The following is a 12023-nucleotide window of genomic DNA, read 5'->3' on the forward strand; positions in this document are numbered from 1 at the left end:
TAGGGCCCCATGAGGTTTAAATCCGGCTTTGTATGATCTGCACAATATATCCTTCCAAACTCCCATCGGAACTATATATCGTATGATATATGTTATAGTGTTTACCCAGCTTTAGTCAAATTTTATTTACTTTTGAGTCGTGTAAACATGTCCAAAGTACCACTGCCATCATTCATACAGAAATACTAATACATGTCAACTAGTGGATTTACTTGAAAGGGTTAGTATAATCCCTATAGTGTTTTTTGTCTTCATTACTTTAGATAAATCTAATATTAATTGATATTTCCAACTTCTGTAAAAATAACAATACAACTGTTTTGATCGCTGTGAATAGTCTTGTAACCTATCCTTTTTTGTTTTTGTCAGAACATGATAACCCCATTATATAACCTCTTTACACACAGAAAGCAGCTGAGCGTTTTCACTGCCAAGGCCACGCAGCCAGAACAAGCCCCAACAATACAACACATGGGTAGCAGTAGATTTTGTGTAAAATGGACCAAGTTCTTCTTTCACAAACTAGCGTTCTGGTTGCACCTGCAATGCCTGAGAGCAGCCACAGTCCTTGGGCTTTACAATGATCTTTAGTCTCTCCATGAAGATATTTATTGTGACAGGTTCTAAGGGAAGAAAACTAGACATGTTAATAGCCTAATATACATTCTATTCCATTTATATTCAAATAATTGTTTGACAAGTCATTCACTTAAAAAACTCTCTAAACATAAATGGGTTGTTATACAACTTCTCATTAAACACACACATACGTCTTTCGATATATGTATGACCTCAATAACATTAATTTCCAATCAATTACAGTCAATTTAGACCACCTCACAGCTTATAGGATTGTTTTCACCATTATTGGCCAAAGTGTTTTCTGTGGAGGGTGGCTTCTGACGTTGGATTCTATCGCGAGGACCCGACGTCAGGAGGCTGCCTTTTGGCCTAGAAGTGGGATCCGAGTCAGGTGGGGAACACCCGAACAGCGTTCGGGTGGACTCTGATCCCCGATGTTTGGAGCAGTTTGGATTCCACAGAATCCGAACCACTCATCTCTAACAGGCCCGCCAAGAGCTGCGGCGGGCCCGGGTAACAGGGCGTGGCCTAATCGAGGGAGGCGTGGCTACGCCCCCTCTCTCCCCCCCCCCCCCAAAAAAAAGCTTTGCGCTGGGAAAGGGGGCGCTCTGAGCCCCCTCAGCCTGGTGCAAAGCTGAGGGGGGCGCGATCAGTGTGATCGCTCCCCTGCACAGGCATAGGAGACTGCTGTGGCTGCTGCTCAGCTGAGTGCTGGACTGCTGTGAGGGACGGGGGGGAGGCCACGGTTGGGGGCCCCGCCGAGCCCCTCAGGAAGCCCGGGCCCAGGTAATCTGTATCTGCACCCCCCCCCCCCCTCGCTAATATATATAGAAAAAAAATTGTTTGCCGTTGCCTTGGCAGACACCTGCCTCTGCTGCAATGGATTGCATCCCACTCCCACCACAAATGGGGAAAAACTGATTGTGGGACAGCTGGACAGTTCCATCAAATTGTGAAAGTCCTGCCAAAGTCGGGAGGTTGGGAGTTATGTATACATAAAAATGGTTAGAAATGTCAAGAACATTGTTATGGCTGGGGAAAGCATGCCATTGGTAAGAAACCTATTGATATTAGTTATATTATGTTTGCTTATCTAAGGCATATTCCTGACTTTTTCAATATTCCTTCCAGGAGGGTACTTTTCAGATGGGAGGTGTGCAATAAGTGGCATTCATTCATTACGAATCACATCATCAAGCCCCAGCTTTACGATCCATAAACTGGTCTGCTCTCCCGAGATTATGGTTGAACTCCCCGAAATTCAGGAGTCTCAATAACATTCCGGGAGTGTAGGGGAAATATAACCTGAGGTTATATAGATAATATTTAGATGCTATCTGACTTAATAAAAAAAAAATGAATAATGCTAATAATGTATAAAACATAACTGATTAACTATAATGTGTGTATATCCTTTGCCGCACAGTCTCAGATGTCTTTTCTGCTAGAAGCATGAACAATTTTGTAGAGAAGTTGAATAGACCGGTGATTTGACAGATGCATTGTTCCTGAAGTGGATTTCCTGGGCTGTGTACTAAACTACTTTATGACCTTTGGAACCATTAACCGCTTTCTGAAGGCATAATGTAGGTGATAAGTGCTGCCTTGAGTATGGCTAAGAATCCAGCCATGTAATTAGGTGACATGCTCAGAAAGCATGTGTGAGGTTCATTGAGATGCAGCTTAGCTGTGCAGTATACATGGAGTCACTGGTATGTGTTATGCATAGAGCTGTGCAAAGCTAAAGAGTCTGACAACTATGTTAGATAGTTTTGTACATGTTAAAGAGAATGTATTTGTGTACTTAAGTATATTACCTAGCATTCTGGTGATCTTGTGTCATTTCAGTTAAAAATGGCAGTTTATTTTAAGAAAATGTATTAATGCAAATTAAATTTGTTTGTTAAATTACAATCTTTACAAAGGATTTGGTTTTTGGCTGGATGTGTGTAATTGCTATTCCCGACTTCTCCTCAAAGTCTTTGTTGTGGGTTCCACTCATAAAATATTTGGCAAACGTCTATGCAATGTGCGGTGTGCCGGGTTTTGCTTGCAATTGACTCAGTCCTTTGTTCACTGTTTATAGGATGGTTCACTGGGGAACATTGATGACCTCGCTGAACAGTACACTGATTACTATAACACCTGCTTCACAGACGTGTGCGAGAGGATGGAGGAACTGCGCAAGCGTCATGTTTCCCAGGATCTTGATGTGGTAAGTCAGCTGACACTTAGAATAAATGACCGCATTGCAATATAGAAGAGCTTGTTTACAAAAATCGTTCTCTGTCAGAATTTTCTAAATAACAATCGTATGCAAGGTATGTGCTTCCGGTAATGCTCAGTAAGTTATAAATAATTAAAATGGGTAAAAGTGGAATTGACAAATTGCAATGACCACTTTTTTTAAAGTAAAAAATATTTGTCGCAAAGCGTGGCTATGCTCTAACAAGTACACTAAGCCCCATTCCCTCCTGGTTCTGCCTGTCACCTCCAGGGCTGTCAAGAGAAATTCTGGGCCCGGATACAGCAACATCCTGTGGGACCACAGCATGTTGGGCATGGCTGCACCCGTTTGTAAGTGGGTCTAGCATGTGAGATGCACCCACTCACAGGAGCATGGCATAGCACCCAGTAGCTGGAACTAAAGTTTTCACTACTGTATTAGGATGGCAGGAACTGTATTTTTAGAAGGATGTGTTTAGATGCTAAAATGCAACACACACAAATTAAAGTGCTACAACTTTATTTTGTACATCTCTCAAGTAAAAAAAATGGGCCTATCCATTAGCAGGTAAATTTGAACAATGAACGATATATCGTTCAGTCGTTCAATTTATCTGTCATGGATAGGCCCTGAACTATGACAGATGCGCACTCCTGAGGCCAACAAATTGTGTCTTTTGTCTCTCCAACATGTTGGTCAATTATCGCTGACAGGTATTAGAAATATCTGTCAGTTTATAGGCCGTAAATGACGAATAATATTTTTAACGAAAATTAATAGAAACATAAAAAAAATCAACTCCCTGAATGATGTAATGCAATATCGTTCGTTGTTTGTCGTTTGCAAAAATCTGTCATGTACATGACAGATGTCTGTCACCGCAGCCCCAGGAATTTTCTTTTGTCTTTCATCGTAGAGAAAGGTCTGCTAATGGATAGGCCCTTAACACATAAACAAAATCTATTTTCTGCCATAGAGACCGATAAATAAAGGACTTAATTTTGACATAATATCAGGTCATCGTACGCACACACATTCCGCAGCACATATCCTAACCCACTGCTCCATGCTCCTTCCTCACTATCTACTCCATCTGTGTCGCCCCTATCTGACTGCCCCTCCCCTTTAGAATGTAAGCTCTCACGAGCAGGGCCCTCGTCCCTCATGTGCTTCTCCTATCCCTACTTATAGTATCATTTACTCCTAAATCCCCAATTGGCACCCAACACATGGTTGCTGAGGCCCTGCTGCTTGTGTTATGCAGCTAAGTTTATAGACCTTGTCCTTCTCCTGCATTGTTTTGTATTACTATTAGCTGTTTTTCTTGTGAGCTCATTTATGTACTGTGGGGGTCATTCAGACCCGCTCGCGAGCGCAGGACGCTCGCAAGCGGGTCGATGTTACCCCAATGCACATGTGCACGACGGAGGGAGCTCCGTCGTGCGCATGTGCGAGACCCGGACAGCGACAGCCAAGCTGTCGCTCAGGGTCTCGCACCAAAGGGGGCGAGCTGTCGATGGTGACTGACAGCATGCCCCCTTTGGTGGGCGTGCCGGGGGCGTGGCTGCCGGACGGAGGCGTTCCCATGGGAATGCCTACCGTCTGGGTCCGGCCCCACTGACATCACTAGTGATGTCAGTGGGAGTGATTTTGGCTCTGATAGAGCCAAAATCACTCCAGGGCTTGCGGTCACTGAGACCCTACCGCAGGGTCTCGTCGCAAGCCCGATGGTCTTGACCATCGGGACCATCTTTTTGGCCGCTCGCATATGCTGTGGGTGGTCACCCACAGCTATGCGAGCGGCCAGGAGGCCACTCCATTTTTTGGTAGGAGGGCACTGATTCAGAGCGAACGCTCTGGTCAGAGCGTCCGGCTCTGAATCAGGCCCAGTGTAAGGTGCTGCGGAACCTTTGTGGCACCATATAAAAAAAAAGGTAATAATACATCAGCAATTGGGTCTGAGTATTTATTATTATTATTATTATTATTATTATTATTATTATTTATTATTATCCTTTTATATGGCACCACAAGGGGTCCACAGCACCTTACAAAGTACAGAAACAGTATGAACAAAAAACACAGGAATGAAAGTGACATACAATACAGAACATTGCAGAACATGAACATTGTTCATAAACATTGCTGTAGCAGCAGTCAGAAAACTCAAATTAGCAGCAGGGTGGCAGAAGAAGCAAGGGAAGGAAAATATTATGAGGGAAGAGGACCCTGCTCATAAGAGCTTACCTCCACTACTTACAATGACTTCCTCTACTGTAGTTGAATGCCTAGGCCAGACAATTCCATGTCTGATAGGTTTGCCTCAGTAATACAGAGCTGCCTGACTGAAGCCCAACCTCTGGTTACCAGGGAAGACCTGTTTAGTAAAGCTGCGAGGTATGTGTTTACATTAGGTAAGTTGGCTATTTTGTTAGTGGTATATAAAGTCAAAGAGGAAATGTTTTTAGAAGTTTGAAAGTTCTTTTTCTCTTATAAAAGCAATCTATGGCTGCTTTGTTGTCATGTGATTTAAGCGTTTTGTATTAGTGTTCTGAAATCTCTGCTTATTTATTTTGGAGTATAACACCTTTAAATGTTGTTATTGAGAATTGCTGCGATTGAGATTAAACTTGCAGTGTATACTGTATCTTGTGTGATTGGAAGTCAGAGGATAGTTTGTACATATCAGTATTTCTCAGTACTAGTCTTTATTATTGGCGAAGGGAGAATACCTAGCTGAATACGTTTTTTAGAAAGGAGATTTCAGCTTTAAAGATAGCGCTATTTGTTCAAACATTAGAACTATAATTAAGCTCATGCTCTTCTTAGAGGTGATTTGTTATTACAGCCTGTTCTGCTGCATTCACATTTGGTAGCTGGAGATAGTGCCTCTGGCTGCCTGCTCCTCAGAGCACAGAAATATAGTCACAGATAAGTGAAATAAAAGAACTCTATAAATCATGGTAGGCCAGGCCTGATTTATCGTTCACTTAATGGAAGATAGCAAGTGATCTAGTTTGCTGTCGTATGTGCTCTTATGAGTGCTACATTGTCGTCAGTTGAGTGCTGAAGATGGCTGTATGTGGTGAAAAGCAAAACATTGTTATCATGTGCACACGACATTATAGCACTGGTGGATGTCTCTATGTTGAATTTAAGAAGGGCATACCTGTATATCAGAATGAAGATAACTGAAGGTTGTGACATCAGACCCGAGGTTCCCAAACCTTCCTAAAGGAGAGAGAGGAATTCCATGAGACACTTATCATGAATTCCATTTGGTATGTGTACTACTTAATAAGGTGTTTTTCAGGAAGCCGCAATCTTTCAGGTACTATAACTGCTGATACAATATATCTGATTCATTTATTTTGATGGAGGGGCGCAGAAAGAAGAAGATATCAAAGGAGAGAACATCCAAAAGTGAGCTTGCCAAACTCCTTACTTCCTACCAGAGCGGTATGCGTTTGTGACCACTACAGTTCAACAGGATGTAGTTGGCAGCCCGGCGTGCCGGATGCCAGCGGCCCAAATACCGGTGCCGAAATCCCGACAGGTCGGGATCCCGGCACCAGTATGCCTACCGGCGGCATCCCGGCACCAGTATCCCTACCGGCGGCATCCCGAAGGGAAGTATTGGGTTGTTAGGGGGAGGCTAGCGCTACCTAGCGGGGTTAGGGTTAGGCATTCGGGGGTGGGTTAGGATTAGGGGGAGGGGAGGTTAGGTTTAGGCACTAGGGGGGGGAAGTTTAGGTTTAGGCACCAGGGAGGGTTAGGGTAGGTGCCTTCCTATGGGTGTACGGCTTCTGGCTGTCGCTGTCTGTATACTGAACAGCGGCATCCCGACAGCTGGCACTTCATACCCAACCCCAATTCAACCTTCTATGGAGAAATGAGCCTTCCAGGCAGCGGCCTTTCCAGCAGGCTTTTGGAACATCAGCAGATGATTTAATTGGTTTACCCTGAAACCCAGGCTGGCCGTTTATCATGTATTTACGGATGTCCTACAGAGAATTAGAAGTGTAGTTTTCAAGTCTTAAGATGTGATTATACAGGAGGTAGTTGAAATCCCGGCTGTCGCGGATGCCGGCGCTCAGAATACCGGCACCAGAATTCCGACACCAGTCAGAATTCCGGCATCCCGACCGCAGGAATCCCGATGGAAAGTAGTGGGATTAGGGGGAGTGGGAGGTTTAGGCACTCGGGGGGAGGTTAGGTTTAGGGTGCGGGGAGGGTTAGAGGTAGGGTTGGCATACTTTCCGATAGGTGTTGGTATCCTAACCCTGTCAGGATGCCGGCTTTGTGATTTTGAGCACCGGCATCCCGTACCCATCCCCATTATACAGCAGTGTTTAGTGTGTGATTTATGTTAGTAGGTGAGTCTTCATCTCCTAGTAAGTAGTCTTCCAGACTATTTTTCATGGAAACTGACTGACTTATATTTCTAAATAACTTTGCAATGTAATGTAGCTAACACGGCCTCTGCTTTAAGAAGCTATTAATTAATTTACAGAATTTTGTCATATAGCTACTTATTAGCTGAAAAGAAAATCTGAAAATATGTCTTGGCTATTCCTACAACTAAATTCAATGCTGTCTTTTTCCTACCTATTTGAGTCCTGTATTTACATTGTCAGCCGGTGTTTCATTATCCTTAGAGCTGGTGTCTGAATACAATTCTATCCAAAACATCTGTTCTACCTATCCACACCACAAATAATGAGCTGTGCTTGATAATGCATGAACACAGTTGAAAAGTACTGAAGGGAGCAAAGCAATGTTTTTAGTCAAAGTTAATGGAGGGCATTTAAATGGCAATAAATTTAAATTGTCTGATGACTGAATGTTCCTTTTAATACAAATAAGTAAATAAACATTTAAAAACACCTCATTGTAATGTCTAGGCTTTATTCAGCTACTTTAATAATGAAATAATGAGCGTATTACATTGCTGGAAATAATTTATTCCTGCCAGTTCACTGCTAATATGTTTAGTGCCAAATGCTGCTAGTTATCCACTAATGTAATTTGCTCAGCATGAGTTACATTTTTATTTACACTTACATATTTATTGGAAGCTATTACAGTATACTTTAGCACAGCATTGCTGACTATAAGATTTACCATAATTGCTGTGTTGGTTTGTGCATACCGATACTTTCGTTCAACTTTCCCAGGTATCAATCCCATTAATTTTATTGTTTTATTTTTTTTTGTTGATTTAAGTATTATTTTGTGGTGTTGGTAATTTTTTTCATGAAGAAAAACATACAGTAGCAGTGCGTGGAGCAGAATAGCTGGAATAGAAAGATTATCTTTTCTATAAACAAGAATTAATGACTGTGGCTGTGTAAGATCTCAACAGTGCATATTATCAATACACAGGCTGCCAAACCCTCACATTTGCTTCACCTCAAACCCTCAGACAGTGTGGCGATATTCTGCATTCACACAATTTAATTTATAGCTTTAAACCTGAGAGCCCTGTCTTAGATGTATATAATTTTGGCACACAGTATAATATGTCAGCATTTCTGTTACATAAAAAACCCCAAACCAATGACTCAGACTGTGTACTCCGTACTTGCTAAGCAGATGTTTGAATAGGTCTGCTTATAACATTGTTATGTGACCAAAAGCATTGTTTACAAAATTACATGAGGTACACACTTGGCCGACTGATTTGGTAATTGTGTGGCTGTGCATAAACCCTTACAAAGACCGATATATCTGGCCGCAGAAACCAGCAATGATGTAATAGTCGTTGGATTCTGTGGCCAGCATATGGGTTGGTCGCCCGTACACACAGGCATATGTGCACAATATATCTTTCACCTGCCATGCTGCACGGCCAATACAATATATCTGTATATATCGTGTGTACACAACGGGTGATGTTCCATACGATATATCATTTATCGGCTGTCCAAACGATCTATCTTCCAGTATGTACCCAACATTAGTTCAGTATAAATTCCTCAACTATTGTTCATATTACAGTTAGACTATACACCGAAATAATGGGTTTAGTTGGTTTATTTTATAGTTTAGGTATGCTCCTTTTTGTACTGCTTTTAAAAGTGGGAAAATAAAAAGATTATTATCTTTACACCAACATCAACCAAGCACGGCACATGGTCAGCATTACTTAACTAACAGCAGAATAACATTTTACTATTTACACACTGTAAAGGCATTAGGAATGATCAAACCGTTTACAATCTAAAATGTAAACTAAATAGCTACACCCTGTGAGCAGCATTTGCTTTAGCTGTTTTGGTTTAAGCTCTGCTTTAACTTGGATGATAGCAATACAGTATTTAAGGTTTGAACAGAATTTCTACAAAAAGCGACCTGGTAGAAGTGCATGGAAAAGTGGGGAAACCATCCTGAAACCCCAAAACGTGGCACCTAAGATGGCAGGACCATATAGATGGCTATTAGTGACCATAAGGAAAGTACTAGTGATTCTTAAAAGGTGTCAAATGGCTGATTTCTTTTCCTCATTTTATTAGTGGTGGAAACATAATAGCAGGCACAAGTGCTTTTGTTCTCATTTAGCATTTTAGGGTACAGAAAAATGTCTATAAAGAGAATTTTCAGTGTTTTAACACCATTTTATAGAAAGTTAAGGAAAAAAGGTATTTTTGGCTCCCATCCTCAAGTTCTAAAACCCCTCTCCCATCAATACAACATCACCACATACTTGTCTCACATCATTTAACCCACGGAGCTTTTTAGAGAAATTCACCAGAAAACTGGCAGGTCTTTATTGGCCAAATGACACAATTTAAACCTCTCCAAGTGCGTGATTATTCCTTGGGAGAGGTGTACCAGAGCTTCTGCACTCAGGAGAGTGTGCACAAAAAAACGTGAATTTCCTCAGGAAAAACAATGAGTTTGGGTTTGAATTGCCAAAGCAATTTGCAGTGCGCGTTTGCCGTGAGAACAGCTCACCGGAACCAACTCGCACTTAATTAAAATGACCCCTGTGTATGTGTATTACCGCATCGCATCCTGGGAGACTATGCACTTACAGAGAAGTTAATGAACTAAGTTGAATCATATGTTTAGGCTATGTTACTAGTCTTCAAACATTTCTTATATACTGATTTTATTTGTGAAAATTAGACTTTAGCTTTTACGTGGCTCTGAATGAATGCGTTTTATTTAGAACATAGGGGTTGTTTTGGTGAACTTCACTTGTAACATGTTTTAGTAACCGTAAAGATGCAGTTTTTATAATCTAAAACCACCACATCTCCATTAAGATACATTCTTCTTTTGGAACTTTTATACATTGCACTTTTTAACCAGTTTAGATGCTCTTGTTTTGTGTTGTCACATGGCCTTGCTTGGCGTAACAAATGTCTGAGAATGTATACATCTGCACACACACACTATTGCTATAGGGTTGCGGGCCGCACCGGGTGACACCATCTGAGGGGGAGGCACCACTATAGCAGAGCTGTTCTGCTATATTGGTGTCACCAAATAGCCACACTGCAAGGAGAGGCTGTGGGCTGCCCCCAGCAGCTGCCGGAGCGTTGGTAATGCCCACTGTGTGCTGAGAACAAGGGGCATGACATGATATCACGCCCCCAAGATTGGCCCACATACAGGGCGTGGCTTCACAGAGCAAAGTCGCGCCCCTTGAGTGCACGCACGTGCATTCATACCACAGTCACACCGTGTGTCACCAATGTAAGTTTCTGTATTTCTTAGAAATACTTCGGACACCTTGTTGTTTTCAGATTCTTTCGTTACATGCTGTATGCAGCCTTATATGCCTTTATTTTATTATATTGTTTTCTGACCGCTCTCTAAACACACAAAAACATTTCAAGGACCAGAGCAGATAATGGGTATTACGTAACTATCTGATAATGTGCTTGTCATAATGTGTACTTTTCCTCACTATACACAGTCACACAACATGGTGCTTATTCAGCTAGATATTCCACGGGTTCTAGCACTGCATGAGCTTTTCCACATTGCAGCAATCCGAACCAATCCTGATTTTCTGCCAGTCTTTTTTGCAACCACATATTCAGAATGAATGTAGATGGCATATTTTTGGTGTATATGTAATTCTGGCTGTAATGCGCAAATTGCAAACATTTCTTGTTTGTATCTTTGCACTTGTAGCATATAAAATATAGGGGTCAATCCAATTGATAGTGAAGGGTGAGAGTTGCTGTTGCCACGGAGTTAAAACGCCGGCATCGGCACGGCATCTCGCGGCCCGCTACGAGTCCGGATTCGCATCATTTTGCTCTGAGCCCTATGGGGCTGTGAGCACTTTTATCCAACTTCTGGCTGCCGTCAAGTGCTACCGTCGTCGCAATAGCTTGCACCCACGAGAACATCGTGCGTAATTGAATTGAGCGATTATGTGAGAATCTCAGAGCATTCTATACTGCAGCCACAGAATAAAAAAGGGTAACATCAACACACCCCAAACATGCACTCTGTGTTTGTTTGGTATGCCTTTCAACTCAGTACCTCTGATAGGCAAATCATTCACACTGTTATTCCAGTGTTAAGATTTCTATATCAACATTATTATCTTTGTATTGTTAGCAATTTTTACCAATTAAAACTGTTATAGATTTTTACAGTATTGCGCTACATTTTTCTTTTCTCTCATGGTCCTATAAATAATGGAAAAGGGCTTTTTTATGTGATCTAAGGGATGAAGATACCTAGAGAAGCTCATTTAAATTCTAACTCAAGAGTATTTAATTCACCTATTCACCTTGATGACGAGGCTCGTTTGGAAACTTGCTCTTTGCTGGCAGAATCTGGAGGACTACTCATCTGAATGTACACTTTCTTATTTCATATACACAGGGATGTTGCATTATACAGATGTGTCCTCCTACATCTAACCTCCTTGCGTGTTAAATAACCCTTCTAGTCGTGCTATGCCATGCTCTGTAGCGCCGAGCGACTTTTCATGTGACATAACCGCTGAAACTGTAACGTAGCATTTTGCATGCAGATACAGTCGCAGTCGCACAACGCATACAAGCATATAATTTTAATCAGCAGAAGCTGCTTCCTATATCACTGTGCGAATAAGACGCATTTGAAGGGAAAAAGTGACCAAGTCACACTGCGCTCACGCGTTATGTGTAACACGACTTGTAGCGCACAGAGGATGGATGTATGTGGTCACATCTGTATTTTATTGGGAATGGGTATGAAGTCC

General features: G+C 41.9%; 1 protein-coding gene across 3 annotated transcripts in view; it reads left to right on the forward strand.

Annotated features, from left to right (window-relative positions):
- Positions 1 to 12023, forward strand: part of SASH1 (SAM and SH3 domain containing 1) — a 272900-nt gene that overhangs the window by 24889 nt on the left and 235988 nt on the right. For all 3 annotated transcript variants that reach the window (XM_088455529.1, XM_088455389.1, XM_088455448.1), the window contains exon 2: positions 2669 to 2797. In XM_088455529.1, coding sequence (XP_088311655.1) covers positions 2753 to 2797 — 45 coding nt within the window. In that variant the 5' untranslated portion in view covers positions 2669 to 2752. The remainder of the gene's footprint in view (positions 1 to 2668; positions 2798 to 12023) is intronic.

This window comes from Taudactylus pleione, unplaced genomic scaffold, assembly GCF_031769625.1.
Source record: "Taudactylus pleione unplaced genomic scaffold, aTauple2 ptg000006l, whole genome shotgun sequence".
In the NCBI taxonomy this organism is placed as follows: Eukaryota; Metazoa; Chordata; class Amphibia; order Anura; family Myobatrachidae; genus Taudactylus; species Taudactylus pleione.